Raw genomic sequence first — 13971 nt, forward strand, 5'->3', positions numbered from 1 at the left:
GAAATACGCAGGTTCTATTTTTCAACTCGTGGGTCAGAATCAACAAGAATAAAATCCTCTGGGGATCAAAGGGTAACAAAACCTGCCAAGTGACTCTGTTCATGTGACTTCAGCCAGAGCCACAGCAAGGGAAGCAACTGAAGGAAAAGAAAAGCCAGGCTGGACGGAGACACGGCCAGGACCTCCACCCCATACGAGAAGCATCTCTCGGTAAGTGCTTCGTTAACTATTCAGAGATCACGAATGGCACAGGCTGAGCAAGTATTATCACTAAAATAAAATGTTTTTCTATGCCTCCTCCATGGTTTTGTGTTGTTTTTTGATTTTTTAGATTTTTTTTTTTGATGTGGACCACTTTTAAAGTCTTTATTGAATTTGTTACAATATTGCTTCTGTTTTATGTTTTGGTTTTTTGGCCACAAGGTATGTGAAATCTTAGCTCCCCGACCAGGGATCAAACCTGCACCCCCTGCATTGGAAAGTGAAGTCTTAACCACTGGACCACTAGGGAAGTCCCCGTAGTTTTAAAATAGAACTACTGGAATATCAGTAATATTTTAAAATGCAGAAGTAGCAGGCATCTTTTCCTCTCAAAAAAACAGTCCTCATTTTTCACTTAAGCCAAAGAAAATTAAAGTGGAATATTTTCAAAGATGAGACCAATTTGATTTTTATATTTTAAATGCTGCCATTTCTTCACTCCTCACATGGAAATAATAACTAAGTCAGCCCCAAGGCCATGTCCAAACCCTCAGTTCTCAATCTGTGCCAATAATAAAAATGTTATTTTTGCTGTGATTGTTTGGAGTGGATATCCGCAAATGTGATTTTCTCCTTCACATAAAAGTGGGTGAAGAAACATGTATACATTTTAGGAATAAGTATGTTGTGATTAAGACATCTATTTTACTGGACAGCTGGACGGTCTGAATTCAAAATCAGTCTAACTAATATGATAAAGTTGAAATAGTTCACGAAAAAACTGTTAATCTGTAGGGTCCTTTGGACATTATTCTCAGCCCAGAGACGACAAAAATAAGAGACAAAATTTTCACTGCTGCAGCTGTAATGCCGTCTTTAGGACAAACACACAGTAAATGGAGAGAGGACCGACATCATGGTCTGAGGGTCTCACTATTCGGGGGACTGGCGGGTCCTGGGCACCCGCACTCCACCCACGCACCGAGCATCCCCCCGGGCCAGGCTCAGGGGGAAGGGAAGCGCTCATCCACCTGCCCCCACCCTGGCCAGGTGTCCTCACGAGGCAGGTGCTATCGTACACCCCCATCTGCAGTCCATAAAACGAAGACTAAATTGTTTCATCTGGTTAAGCTAATGTTAACGCTCTAAAACAGTAATATTTTATAGAATATATGGCAAAATGTAATTACAAGTTCACCTTTAAAGATGCCCATTATCTATTTACTAACAGGAATTACCTTTAAAAAAAAACCACAAAGTATAAAAGATTCAGCAAAATAGCTGATTTATACAGGATGTCGCCAACTCCCCCTGAAGAGCCTATATAACAAATTAAATCCCATCATAACAAATTCAAAATGACTACCCTTAAGTGTTCTAGTGGCAAATACATGGTACCAAACCCGTATCGCTGACTTCTGTTTTCGGCTGTTAAGGCTTGTTGGGGGACGGAGGGGGGCTATAAACAGATAAAGAGGTAAGAAAAAAAGAAGGAAAATATATGCACTGGCTCTCACAATTAGGATAGTGATGTATTTTGAAACAACTCCTTGGAAATCTTTTATGCTTGGACAAAAACATAAATAAAAACTAAAAAAACTGGAAATCATTTGTGATTTCTAGTATCACAAAAAGGAAAAAATTTAACATCATCTGTAACTATAACTCTGGTAATTACTTCTACTTAAAGATATGCTGCAAAACCTCTGAGATGTCATGCATCTTCAGTCAGTTTAATGTGTGATCTACAAAACATTATTCATTGTTTGGAAGCTATCTAATTCTGCTGTGCACTACGCATCTTTTAACGATGCTACTCACGAAAGGCTGAAGATATAATGAACTAAAAAAGATTATCAAAATATATAAGGCCCAGGAAAGATAATTCAAGGGATGACACTGCATGAAAAAAGCCTTAAAATGTTCTCTCACACTCACAAAATAATAATTTTGGAAATCATTTGTGACTTTAGTAGTACATGAGGGAACAGAATACTGGAATGGTAAAAAAAAAAAAGGGGGGGGGGTCTGGTCTGAACAAGGAACTTTCATATCTGCTTCACGATACACAATGATAACTGGCATCCTTTCTGAAGTCTTTGAAATCAAAAGTTTAAATAAAACTTTTTGTGGAGGAAAAAATATGGCTCAATAATCAATAAGACTGCTTTTTTTTTTTACGGACTGCATGTTCCCCTCACTTGGACAAACCACTTACATTTCTTGGAAATTAATTTAGTGATAAAAAGTCACAAGTTTAACAATTACAGTTTCATTATGACTACAAAAGTTGACTTCACATTATAGAAACAAAACAAGTCACCAAGATCCGAAATGTTTGCGAAGCTGAAAATGGTGCTCAACGCAATGTGAAAAGGAAAAGCTGCCAGGCCCTAAAGCTGACTCCTGTGGGAATTTTCACATTATCCACCAGATGCAGGTTAAAGCCACAGTAGGAACTATGTAAATTCAACAGCAGCGGAGTCTCCAAAGGCTTCATTACAAGGCTGTCCTACTACCTGGAAGAGCTTGTGTTGAAACAACGAAAATAAAGCTGGTGACCCTTCCCACACCTGGCATCCTAGCCCCACCAATTTCTACATTTCAAAGTGAACCTGCGCCAAAGGAGGATTTAAACTGGGCAACTGTGAACAGTGCACTACTGAACAAGAGGCAGGAAAGCAGCAAATTAACCGTGACAAAGCTCCTGCCTGCCTCTTTATAAGGGAATGAAAGCACTTAGCCCATGTATTGCTCTGAAGGACCGCGGACTACACATGGAACGTGTGTTCATTTAATTATCATAAACCACTGAAAAGACCCAATCACCTGGGCTCTGCATGGGTTGTAGTTTGTCAGTGCAGTGGGGCTAACATTTCTGTGATGAGACCAGCATGTTTTACTTTGACCATAAGCTTAAAAACAACAACCAAGACAACAAACTCAAAACACCCCCAAACTCTCTTCCCCTGCTAAAGCTAAACACAGGAGAAACTGTAACAAACTATGCTACATGGTTTACCTTTCACCAAAATTCTTAACAGCGAAGCAGTTAAAAGCTTTACTTTCATTTTAAGAAGGTATTTCCTTCCAACTGCATTTGTTTATATGATACAGGTTGTGTCTATTTTAGAGATCAGATATAAAACATGCTAATTATAATGATGACTTTGCACCTATAAAAGGTATTATGTAATTTATAAAAAAAACTTTTAACATTTTATGTTTGGGACAATCAACAAACATTTACTGAACCAGAGTAAAACGTAACCTGGCATATTTGGGCAGTGGTTACTTTTCATTTTTGAAGCATAATGGGTGAAAAGGAACTATGCAATGAAATTAATACATTTTTAAAATCCACAATCCACAATCAACATTTATAGTTTTTATGGGCTCACAGTTTAAAAGCACAAGGATTACTCAAAATGCTGCCTTGTTAATGCTTTATCCAAATGGCATTTGCAATAGTGATGTGGAAAGGTAAGGGACTAATGTCAAATCTGAGATTAACACTAGGCAAAAGTAAATGGGTTTTTTCCCATTCACCACTGCAACAAAAAGAATAAAATACCTAGGAATAAACCTAACCAAGGAGGTAAAAGACCTGTACTCAGAAAACTATAAGACACTAATGAAAGAAATCAAAGACAACACACAGATGGAGGGACATACCATGTTCTTGGATTGGAAGAATCAACATTGTGAAAATGACTATACTACCCAAAGCAATTTACAGATTCAATGCAATCCCAATCAAATTACCAATGCCATTTTTCACAGAACTAGAACAAGAAATTTTACGATTTGTATGGAAATGCAAAAGACCCTGAATAGCCAAAGTAATCTTGAGAAGGAAAGATGGAGTTGGTGGAATCAGGCTTCCCGACTTCAGGCTATACTACAAGGCTACAGTGATCAAGACAGTATGGTACTGGCACAAAAACAGAAATATAGATCAATGGAACAGGATAGAAAGCCCAGACATATACCACAGTCAACTAATCTATGACCAAGGAGACAAGGATATACAATGGAGAAAAGGCAGCCTCTTCAATAAGTGGTGCTGGGAAAACTGTACAGCTACATGTAAAAGAATGAAATTAGAACACTTCCTAACACCATACACAAAAATAAAGTCAAAATGGATTAAAGACCTAAATGTAAGGCCAGACACTATAAAACTCCTAGAGGAAAACATAGGAAGAACACTCTTTGATGTAAATAACAGCAAGATCTTTTCTGATCCAACCCCTAGAGTAATGGAAATAAAAACAAAAATAAATAAGTGGGACCTAATGAAACTTCAAAGCTTCTGCACAGCAAAGGAAACTATAAGCAAGACGAAAAGACAACCCTCAGTATGGGAGAAAATATTTGCAAATGAATCAACAGACAAAGGATTAATCTCCAAAATATGTAAACAGTTTATCCAGCTCAATATGAAAAAAACAAACAACCCAATCAAAAAATGGGCAGGAGACCTAAATAGGCATTTCTCCAAAGAAGATATACGGATGGCCAAGAGGCACATGAAAAGCTGCTCAACATCACTAATTATTAGAGAAATGCAAATCAAAACGACAATGAGGTATCACCTCACACCAGTTAGAATGGGCATCATCAGAAAATCTACAAACAGTAAATGCTGGAGAGGGTATGGAGAAAAGGGAACTCTCTTGCACTGCTGGTGGGAATGTAAATTGATACAGCCACTATGGAGAACAGTATGGAGGTTCCTTGCAAAAATAAAAACAGAACTACCATATGACCCAGCAATGCTACTGCTGGGCATATACCCAGAGAACACCATAATTCAAAAAGACACATGCACTCCAATGTTCATTGCAGTGCTATTTACAATAGCCAGGACATGGAAGCAACCTAAATGTCCATCAACATTTGGATAAAGATGTGGTACATATATACAATGGAATATTACTCAGCTGTAAAAAGCAATGAAACTGGGCCATTTGTAGAGACATGGCTGGACCTAGAGACTGTCATACAGAGTGAAGTGAGTCAGAAAGAGAAAAACAAATATTGTATACATATATGTGGACTATAGAAGAATGGTACAGATCAACCAGTTTGCAAGGCAGAAATAGAGACACAGATGTAGAGAACAAACATATGGACACCAAATGGGGAAAGTGGGGAGGGCTGGGGGGGGGGGGGGAAATGAATCGGGAGATTGGGATACCAAATTGTACACTCTAAATATATGCAGTTTATTGTAAAAAATTAAAAATTAAAAATTAAGAAAAAAATTTAAAAAAGTAAATGGGTTTTTAAAAACAGGAAGTAGGAACAGGCAATGATATGACTTTTTACAGAAACCTAGAGACAAGATTCACAAACAAGGAAAAATACTACTAACAATACAGACATTTTACCTGATCAGTTTTCTTCCCTAAATTCCAAAGGATGGTCTTTGCATGCCAACAATAATTAATTAATTAAAACACCTATTCACGCATCTCTGTAGAGTTCAAGAGAGGCAACTAAATTATTATCAAATAATTTTATTAGATAAAGATATCTTGTTTTTAATCACTGATGCCTTCTCTAAAAACAATTCATAAGCTCATTTCAACAAGTTGAATTATGTGATCACAAAATTTCTCTTGATTTGTTGTTTTCTTTCCTGGAAAGATTTATTCTTATAACATGATACAGAATAACAGAATAAAATAAATTCTGAATAGTGCAGAATAGGACAACACCTATGTCCAAAATAAACATTTGAGATTTTTATCTGCCAAGATAAGGGTAATAACACATGAAAATACAGTCAACATCATTAGCCATCAGGGAAATGCAAAGCAAAACCACAGTGAACTACCACTACACACCCATCAGCTTGGCTGACCACACCCAGCACTGGCAAGGACGTGGAGTGGATGGACCCTCACGCACTGCTGGTGGGCGTGTAAGATGGCACAGCCACTCTGGAAAACAACCTGTCAACTTCTTAAGAATCTAAACATACACGTGTATGCGAGCCAGCCATTCCACTCTTAGGTATCTACCCCAGAGACACGAAAACATAGGTCTGTACTAAGACCGGTGGCACAAATGCTTACAGCATCTTGCAATATCCTAAAACTGGAAACAACCTCAGTGTCCTTCAACAGATGAACGAACAGATAAACGGACTGTGGCTTGTCCATCTGATGGAATAACGCTCAGCGATAAAAAGGGGAAAATGATGCTAAATGTAGTGATGTGGATCAAATCTTAAAATCATTGTCCTAAGTGAAAAAAATCCAGGCAAAAAAGTACATATGTATAACTCTGTTTATATAAAACTGTAGAATATGCCAACTAATCTACAGTGGCAAAAGCATATAAGTGACTGCCCAGAGACAAGGCTGGAAGGAGGATGGAGTAAAAGGGGCCCAAGAAAACTTTTAGGGGGTAAAGGAAATGCTTGTCATCATGACTGTGGTGACAGTTTCACGAGTGTTCACACATAGAAAAACTGATCAAATTATACACTTTTAATACGTGTGTGCCAATAAAGTTGGCAGTGGTGGGGCGGACGGGGGATGTGGGGGATAGAGTTACGACACCCTAAATTCTGCCTGTTGTTCTTTTAGGAAGCTTAGAGGAAAACATTTCAAACGATGATAATAAGAAGGTGACTGGAGCTCAAAACATGAGCCAGCTGCGAGCCACAAAGCCTGGGCTTCTCGTGTGCACAGCCATTTGCATCTTCATTTTTCTTTATTTAAGGAATCCAGCTCCTGAGGAACCAGAGGAGGAACCCACCTACCCAGCAGTAGTGGAATGTGGCTTTTATCCAGATGAACTGTGTTCAGCTTTGTTTGACAGGAAAGAGGCAGCTCCCCAGATTGCAAAATTCTGTAAAAACCCTCATGGATCTGAAATACTTGCTCATGTACACAGACCAGGAAATTGCTCCAGGATTTCCCAGGAGCTGCATTTCATAACCAGACCCCTGTCTGCAGAGGAGGGCACCTTCTCTTTGGCATACATTATAACTATTCATAAGGAGCTGGCTATGTTCGTGCAGCTTCTCAGAGCTATTTATGTGCCTCAAAACGTTTACTGTATTCACATTGATGAAAAGGCCCCAAAGAAGTATAAGACTGCTGTGCAATCCCTGGCCAGTTGTTTTGAAAATGTTTTTATTTCATCAAAGAGAGAGAAAATGGCTTACACTGGCTTTAGAAGACTACAGGCAGATATTAATTGTATGAAAGATCTAGTCCATTCCAAATTTCAATGGAACTATGTCATTAATCTTTGTGGACAAGATTTTCCAATCAAAACTAACAAAGAAATCATACGCTACATCAGAAGCAAATGGAACAATAAAAATATCACTCCTGGAGTAATCCAGCCACCAAACATTAAATCCAAGACAAGTCAAAGTCATCCCGAGTTCACCTCTGAAGGAAATATCTATGTATCTCCAAACGCAAGATTCAAGGATGAACCGCCCCATAACTTAACAATTTATTTTGGAAGCGCTTACTACGTACTAACGAGGAAGTTTGTGGAGTTTGTACTGACTGACATCCGCGCAAAAGACATGCTTCGGTGGTCCCAAGACATCCACCGCCCAGAGCGACATTACTGGGTGACTCTGAACCGACTGAAAGGTAAGAACAATCCGGCAAAACGGTGTCTGTTTAGGCCAGAGGCAACAACAGGAGTGTACCCTTAACTGAAGAGTATTTCTGTCTCAGTTCTTTAACTCAGCAAACGGGTCTCCATTCTGTAAGACCTTCCACTTGGGTAGTCCAGGAGGGTCTTTGCTTTTAGGGACCTGAGGTTTGCTGAGAGAGCACCATGTTCCCAAATCAAGCTGCTGCTTTTGTTCCCTCTCCAGAAGGAAGTACCAGCATTCTGTGTCTCCCCAGACAGAGCCTTTTCAAAATTCTGAGCATAGATCTTTGCAAAGTTCTTCTTGTCTTCATTCATTTATTACACACTACTGGATAACTACTAGTGCCAAGTATCAGTGCTAGGGGCTCTTTAAGAATGGAAAACATTAAAACTAGTAATTTTGTTTGTGGCTAATATGATGCTTCAGATAAGTTTTCTTAGAGGTAGAAGGAAATCAGATGCCCTCCTTTAAATGGGCTTCTCTGCTCTTTATGTAAAGCTGATTGGCTCCTATTGGGAATGCGCTTCAAGCTTGAACAGCTAAGCTGATCAGTCCATGCAACAGTGCAGACAATGAACCCAGCAGACATGGGTTAGGAACTTTTTATAACCTCTCGTATCTACTGAAAATCCTTTCAAATCACCCTGGAGAGCTGTTGTGGAAAAAAACACAATCCAAAGAAACCCAATCTAACCATGAAGGGCATGTTGTCAACATGAGGTGAGTTACTAGGGATGGAGGAAGGGATGAGAAGTCAAATCTAAGCACCAAGACGGAACAAAGGATGGACCTTGCTCTACCCCAATGCTACTGCAGGTGCAGCACCCACCCCCTCACCCACCCCCAAAAGCACTAGCCTCTCATCAGATGAGAGCATGCATTTTGAACGAGGCAGGGCTTTCCCTCCACTGCTCACTGTACACCTGCGTGTCTTGTCCCCTAGATGCTCCGGGTTCCACCCCAAACGCTGGCTGGGAAGGAAACATTCGAGCCGTGAAATGGAGAAACAAGGAGGGCACTGTTCACGATGGCTGCAAAGGTAAAAACAAAACCCAAGAGAGTTCCCTGGCAGCCTAGTGGTTAGAATGCCAGGCTCTGACTGCCGGGGCCTGGGTTCAATCCCTGGTCTGGGAACTGAGATCCCGCAAGCCCCACAGTATGGCCGGGGGGCAAAAAAAGGAAAAATAAAACCCCAAAAAACAAAACCCAAGCCAGAAAATGCCTTCAAATTTTACAAAAACTGTACAACTGCTGCCTGGATAATAGTGGGAGAAGACTGACGTCATGCTTACAGTCATTTGGAATTAGTGGTGAGCCAACCAGCATGGTGTCAATTTTTAAAAATTTTTCTTTTAATTATAATATCCAGACAGAAAAGTATACAAATTCTAAGTATCTGAGTTGCTATATTTTCACAAAGTGAACATACAACAGGGATGCAACTTTGAAAGTTTTAAAATGCACCAACTATCTGGCTTTTCCCACCTGCTCCTAGGATTCAAACCCAAACATTTACTTAAAATGAGCTCTCTGTCTCCCTGGGTCTCGTCATTAGAGCGTCATGCCTGAATAAGCTCCTCGGTAGGGCCAGCCAGCCGCCCCCCGTATGTCTCAGACAGTTCTTGCTGAAAAAAGGTCTCTGTGCTTTGCGCTCAGGAGATACTCCCCGAGGAACTGTGAATTCTTTTGCCCCTTTGTCTGGGGTCCCAGAGGTTTTAACAACCAGGGCAGCACACAAAAGCCAGATCTGGGGTGGAGGACAGCGGCCTCTCTGTTCTGTGAAAAGTCTGAAAGAGAGTTAGCTGGCTGCAGAGCAGTTCTCAGGCGCGTCAGTGTGGGGAGCACACCTCTGGAGCCGAAAAGCCAGAACCTGGCTCCTGGGGAGCTCTTCGTGCCTACTCTCTGGGGCTGGCTCTCCCCACCCGCCTGAACCCCCAGCGTGAAGATGCTTGAGAGGAGCAGACAGTCTCAGGAAGAACATGATGGATGACACACAATTCACAGCACTATACGGACGAGTCCAGGAGCAAGATGGTTAAGTTCTCTGGTGCCCTCATGGAAAGGAAAACAGAGTGTGCTTGACCTCTCTGGGGCCGCAGCTTGTGGGGACAGAGAACTCAGGAAGACTGGAGCGCAGCACGCGTCTCCAGGGATGTCTGGGCCCTGCGCTGCCTGTCTACAGGCAGCTTCCTCACCCCTCAGGAGCTGCTGCAGGCATACATAACCTATTTTCATAAGGCATTTGGGTACAGTCCTCAGGTGTGAATAGTTGATCAGAATATGCGAAATAAACTAGGTTCAATCAGTTTCCAAGCTGATTTAAAGACTGACCTAAAAGAAATAGGCTGTGGACAAATAAAAGATGTAAAATCTGATACCAGAATAGTTCAAAGACAAACAAATCCTGCTGCCATGTACACAGCCATCCTCCTGACAGGTATTGGGTCAGAAGGGCTGGAATAATTTTCTAGTATTTTTTAAAAGGTAGCTATGATTCAGCCAGGGCGATAGTCACGTAGAAAGCAGGTGACAGTTAAATGACAGGCTAGCAAACGACCTTGGCCTTTCTTCAGACAGCAGGTGGCTCGTGGTCGTTACACACGGGTTGACAGGACAGGCAGATAAATGCCCAGAAAAGGAGAGGCTCAGATTCCTCCTGAAAAAGTGATGCACAAATGGTTTAAGAAGTCATGAAGGGCTGTTGCTGTCAATGATAAAGTAATGATTCCGAATTCTTAGAGTAGCCATCTGAGTATTTCAGTAATGTTTGCAAGAAAACCTAGTTACTATAGATCTTAACAGAAATCATCATTCCCTAAAAGTAAACACTTCAGAAAGTTCTTGCCATCATTAACTGCAGCGTGCAAATGGTTCTACTAGCAAATCAGTACCGGGCCGTCCACGGCCAGCATTTAGCCAGCCCGAACCTAGGCCAAAGCACCATGGCAGCGTCTGCAGTAAACCCTTCTGAACGCAGCTCTGGGCCTGCAGTCAACGCGCACAGTGATCTGCAGGTAGAACTATTATTAGTCACACTTCACGATGAGGAACCCCAGACTCAGAGAAGTGAGGTCACTCCCAACGTCACAGGAAGTTGGCACAGGCAGCGGCAAAGCTGGGTCTCAATCCAGGTGCAGCTGCCTGGTGCCACACCCCTGGGGGCGCTTACGGCCCAGCTCTGCACACAGCTTGGCAGCCATCACACTGCAATCGGCAACAAAGAGCTTGTTTATTTTTTATCACCAAAACAGCATCAACACAACTCTGACAAAGTTCCATTTGCTTGTGTTCCCTTCCAGTTCACATGTACATAAACCACTGGGTATGCAGCTACCATTAAGGTGCAGTGGATTCCTTTTTCGCTATGTCCTAAGTTCTTCATACTGTCTATCTTCACATTTACACTTTCAACTGGTTAAACGTACTACTACTGAGATCCTATGACGCTGTACCAAGAGTCTACTAGGTAAAAAGACTCCGATCACGATAACCATGACCATGGCTTGCGCGCGCGCGCACACACACACACAAACACACACACACACACACACACACACACACACACACACACACACGATGCTCGCCACAGGCCACTTCTGTGCCCTTCACTACATAAACTCACGCTTAGCAGGGAAAAGATCCCTTCTGATTTCTTTCAGTGCTACAAACAACACTGTGCATTTCTGTACATGCAATTCCATCACTTTTAAATAATATTTCCTTAAGATAGGTCTCTGGAAGCAGGATCGCTGGGTTGGTATGGGGAGAGAGCACAGCAGAGCTAAGCGGAGAAGAGAGCAAGGTCTCCAAAATGAACAGAACTTTCCCCTACATACAAACTGAGAGCGCCCATCTCTGCAAACTGAGGGTGATGGCAGAAACCACCTCCCACTGTTGGTGGGAGGATTAAAATAGAGTAGGAAGAGCCAAGCACAGTGTCACACACATAAAATGTGCTACTGAGTTCATCTGGAAGGAATCCAATTGGTACTGGGTTCGAATTAGAATCCCAATTTTAATTACTTCTATTTATATCAAACATTCACTCTGCAAAACCAATAGGAGGTTGAAGCAATGATTTATTAAAACCAACACAATTCTTAGGAACTACCCACAACTGAGGAAAATACTTGTAAGTTCATGGAACTTAAAACAGAAGCTATCAGAATTTAGATGTTATCTGGCAAATGACTGCTCTCACTTCTCCCTCATACTCATGACTAGCTAAAGTTCTCCAGTATTCACCTAAAGTAGCCATCGAAGATTTCAGAAATCACTAACCAAACGAATGAAAGGTTCCCTTCCATCACAAATTCAAAATTCAACATAAAAGCCCCTGTCAAATTACACCAGTGGGAGCTGTGGAAGTAATTTTGTGCCTGCTGGTATACAGACCAGTTTTAGTAATCCAACAGGGACTTAGCAGAATGGTTATGATAGCACTCCGCAATATGGAAGCAATGCTGCAAATACGCTCAGTGGTGTAGACCAAGAGGCACAAGCATATCCTGCTACTGCAGCTGTGCCTGTGATTGGCCACCCAATGCCAACAGGATATTCCCAGTAAGATTTTAGAAGTATATGTAAACGTCTGTTTTTCATAAAAAAGTGCTCTTTATATTGTGTGTTATCAGACAAGACAATTATTTAAAAAACATGGGAAATGCAGAAATGACTGCAATGCAGCAGTAATTACGGTACTTTTTCGCTATTTAAGTTGGATGTGTCTCTACATTCCTGAAACAATTTTTAGGTATTTTTTGGTACTAGAAAATGCAGGCAGTGTTTTCACAAAAGTAGATGTACAGTGATTTGAAATACAATAAATGAAAGCAATGCATGACCTTCCAATAAAAAATATTTGAAGACTGAAGAAAAAAAAAAAAAGCCCCTGTCAAAGCAATCATGGAAATCATGTCTAACCTGAACTGGCATGAAGCAGAGGCCTTAAAGACAGCCTTAGAAGTGCATCACTTTTCTGCGTGGATGTAAACTGACGAGGAAACAGAGGCAGCTAAACTTTTGTGCTCCCTCTGCAGGCCACTACCTCCAGGACACCTGTGTGTACGGACCAGGAGACTTGCCATGGATTGTTCAATCACCTTCCCTGTTTGCCAACCAATTTGACTCGACAGAGCCTCTTGTGGTCTCGTGCTTGGAGCGGTGGCACAGACTTAAAGTTCTAGGGCAGGCAGAGGTCCCTGTGGAACCACACTGGCATTTCCAACGGGAGAGTCATTTTAATATGAAATTGAACCACTGAGCTGGAAGTTATAGAGAATGTTCGCTTTTTTACAGGTATCGTTCTGTTTCCTTGACTTGAAATCAGAGAACATTCAGCCAAAAAAGAATGGGAAAATGATTCCTTAAGTTAGTCCTAAAATGAATTTAGAAACGTACTATTGACAAGACTCCGCTATTGATTATAGGCCACTTTTACAGCTTTGAGAAAGAAATCATGAGCAAACCCACTGGTGACTGGATAAGTGACCTGGAGGCCCAAGTGCCCCACCCACAGTTACTAAAAGTCAAAATTCCCCAAACACTAAGATCCAGGCTCAAGTTAGAATACGAATGTATCTTGTCTTAAAGATACTATTGTGTATGAGATTCTAATAAAGAACAAACTCCCACTGAAAATGAAAATATGCTTATCTCTAACAGTCCTCTTTGGCTGGGAACAATGTAACTTTGTTCTAGAAATCCTAGAAAAACATGGAAGAGTCTATTTCTCTTGGGTAAAATGAAATTCTGGAGTTGAAACACAACTTCTTACAAAGGCTGCCCTTCAGTTTCTGCAGCTGCGACAATGGGATGGTCCACACTGGAGCTGTCCAATACCAGCCACGACCAAAGAGGGTGCTGGGCATCTGAAATGTGGCTGCAGTGACTAAGTGAACCTTAACTTTTAAATTTTTAATTACTTAAAATTAAAATACTCACATGTGGCTGGTGGTTTCCATACAGAACAGCACAGGTCAGAGGCATGGATGGTCATAACTCTCTCTACTCACAGATTCAGGTCTGCCAAAAGTCCACAAATCTTTGTCGTTTTGTCAAGGACTTTTTATGTACTCTCTTTCTAAGAGTCCACAGCATCATACATGGAAATATGCAACTATTAAATAGAA

At 41.1% G+C, this 13971-nt stretch overlaps 2 protein-coding genes across 4 annotated transcripts in view; one reads left to right on the top strand and one right to left on the bottom strand.

Annotated features, from left to right (window-relative positions):
• The window catches only part of RTF2 (replication termination factor 2), a 42058-nt gene that overhangs the window by 10287 nt on the left and 17800 nt on the right, over positions 1 to 13971 (bottom strand). The window lies entirely within an intron of this gene.
• LOC130833145 (beta-1,3-galactosyl-O-glycosyl-glycoprotein beta-1,6-N-acetylglucosaminyltransferase 7) lies at positions 134 to 13179 on the top strand. Of its 2 annotated transcripts, XM_057702485.1 has the most exons (4): positions 142 to 210; positions 6804 to 7832; positions 8784 to 8879; positions 12880 to 13179. In XM_057702485.1, the coding sequence occupies exons 2-4, from the start codon at positions 6863 to 6865 to the stop codon at positions 13101 to 13103; spliced, it is 1290 nt and encodes a 429-aa protein (XP_057558468.1). In that variant the 5' UTR covers positions 142 to 210; positions 6804 to 6862; the 3' UTR covers positions 13104 to 13179. The 2 variants fall into 2 exon arrangements, 1 of the variants encoding a protein (XP_057558468.1); XR_009048423.1 differs by lacking the exons at positions 6804 to 7832; positions 12880 to 13179 and having other exon boundaries at positions 134 to 210; positions 8784 to 8841.

This window comes from Hippopotamus amphibius, chromosome 12, assembly GCF_030028045.1.
Source record: "Hippopotamus amphibius kiboko isolate mHipAmp2 chromosome 12, mHipAmp2.hap2, whole genome shotgun sequence".
Taxonomy (NCBI): Eukaryota; Metazoa; Chordata; class Mammalia; order Artiodactyla; family Hippopotamidae; genus Hippopotamus; species Hippopotamus amphibius.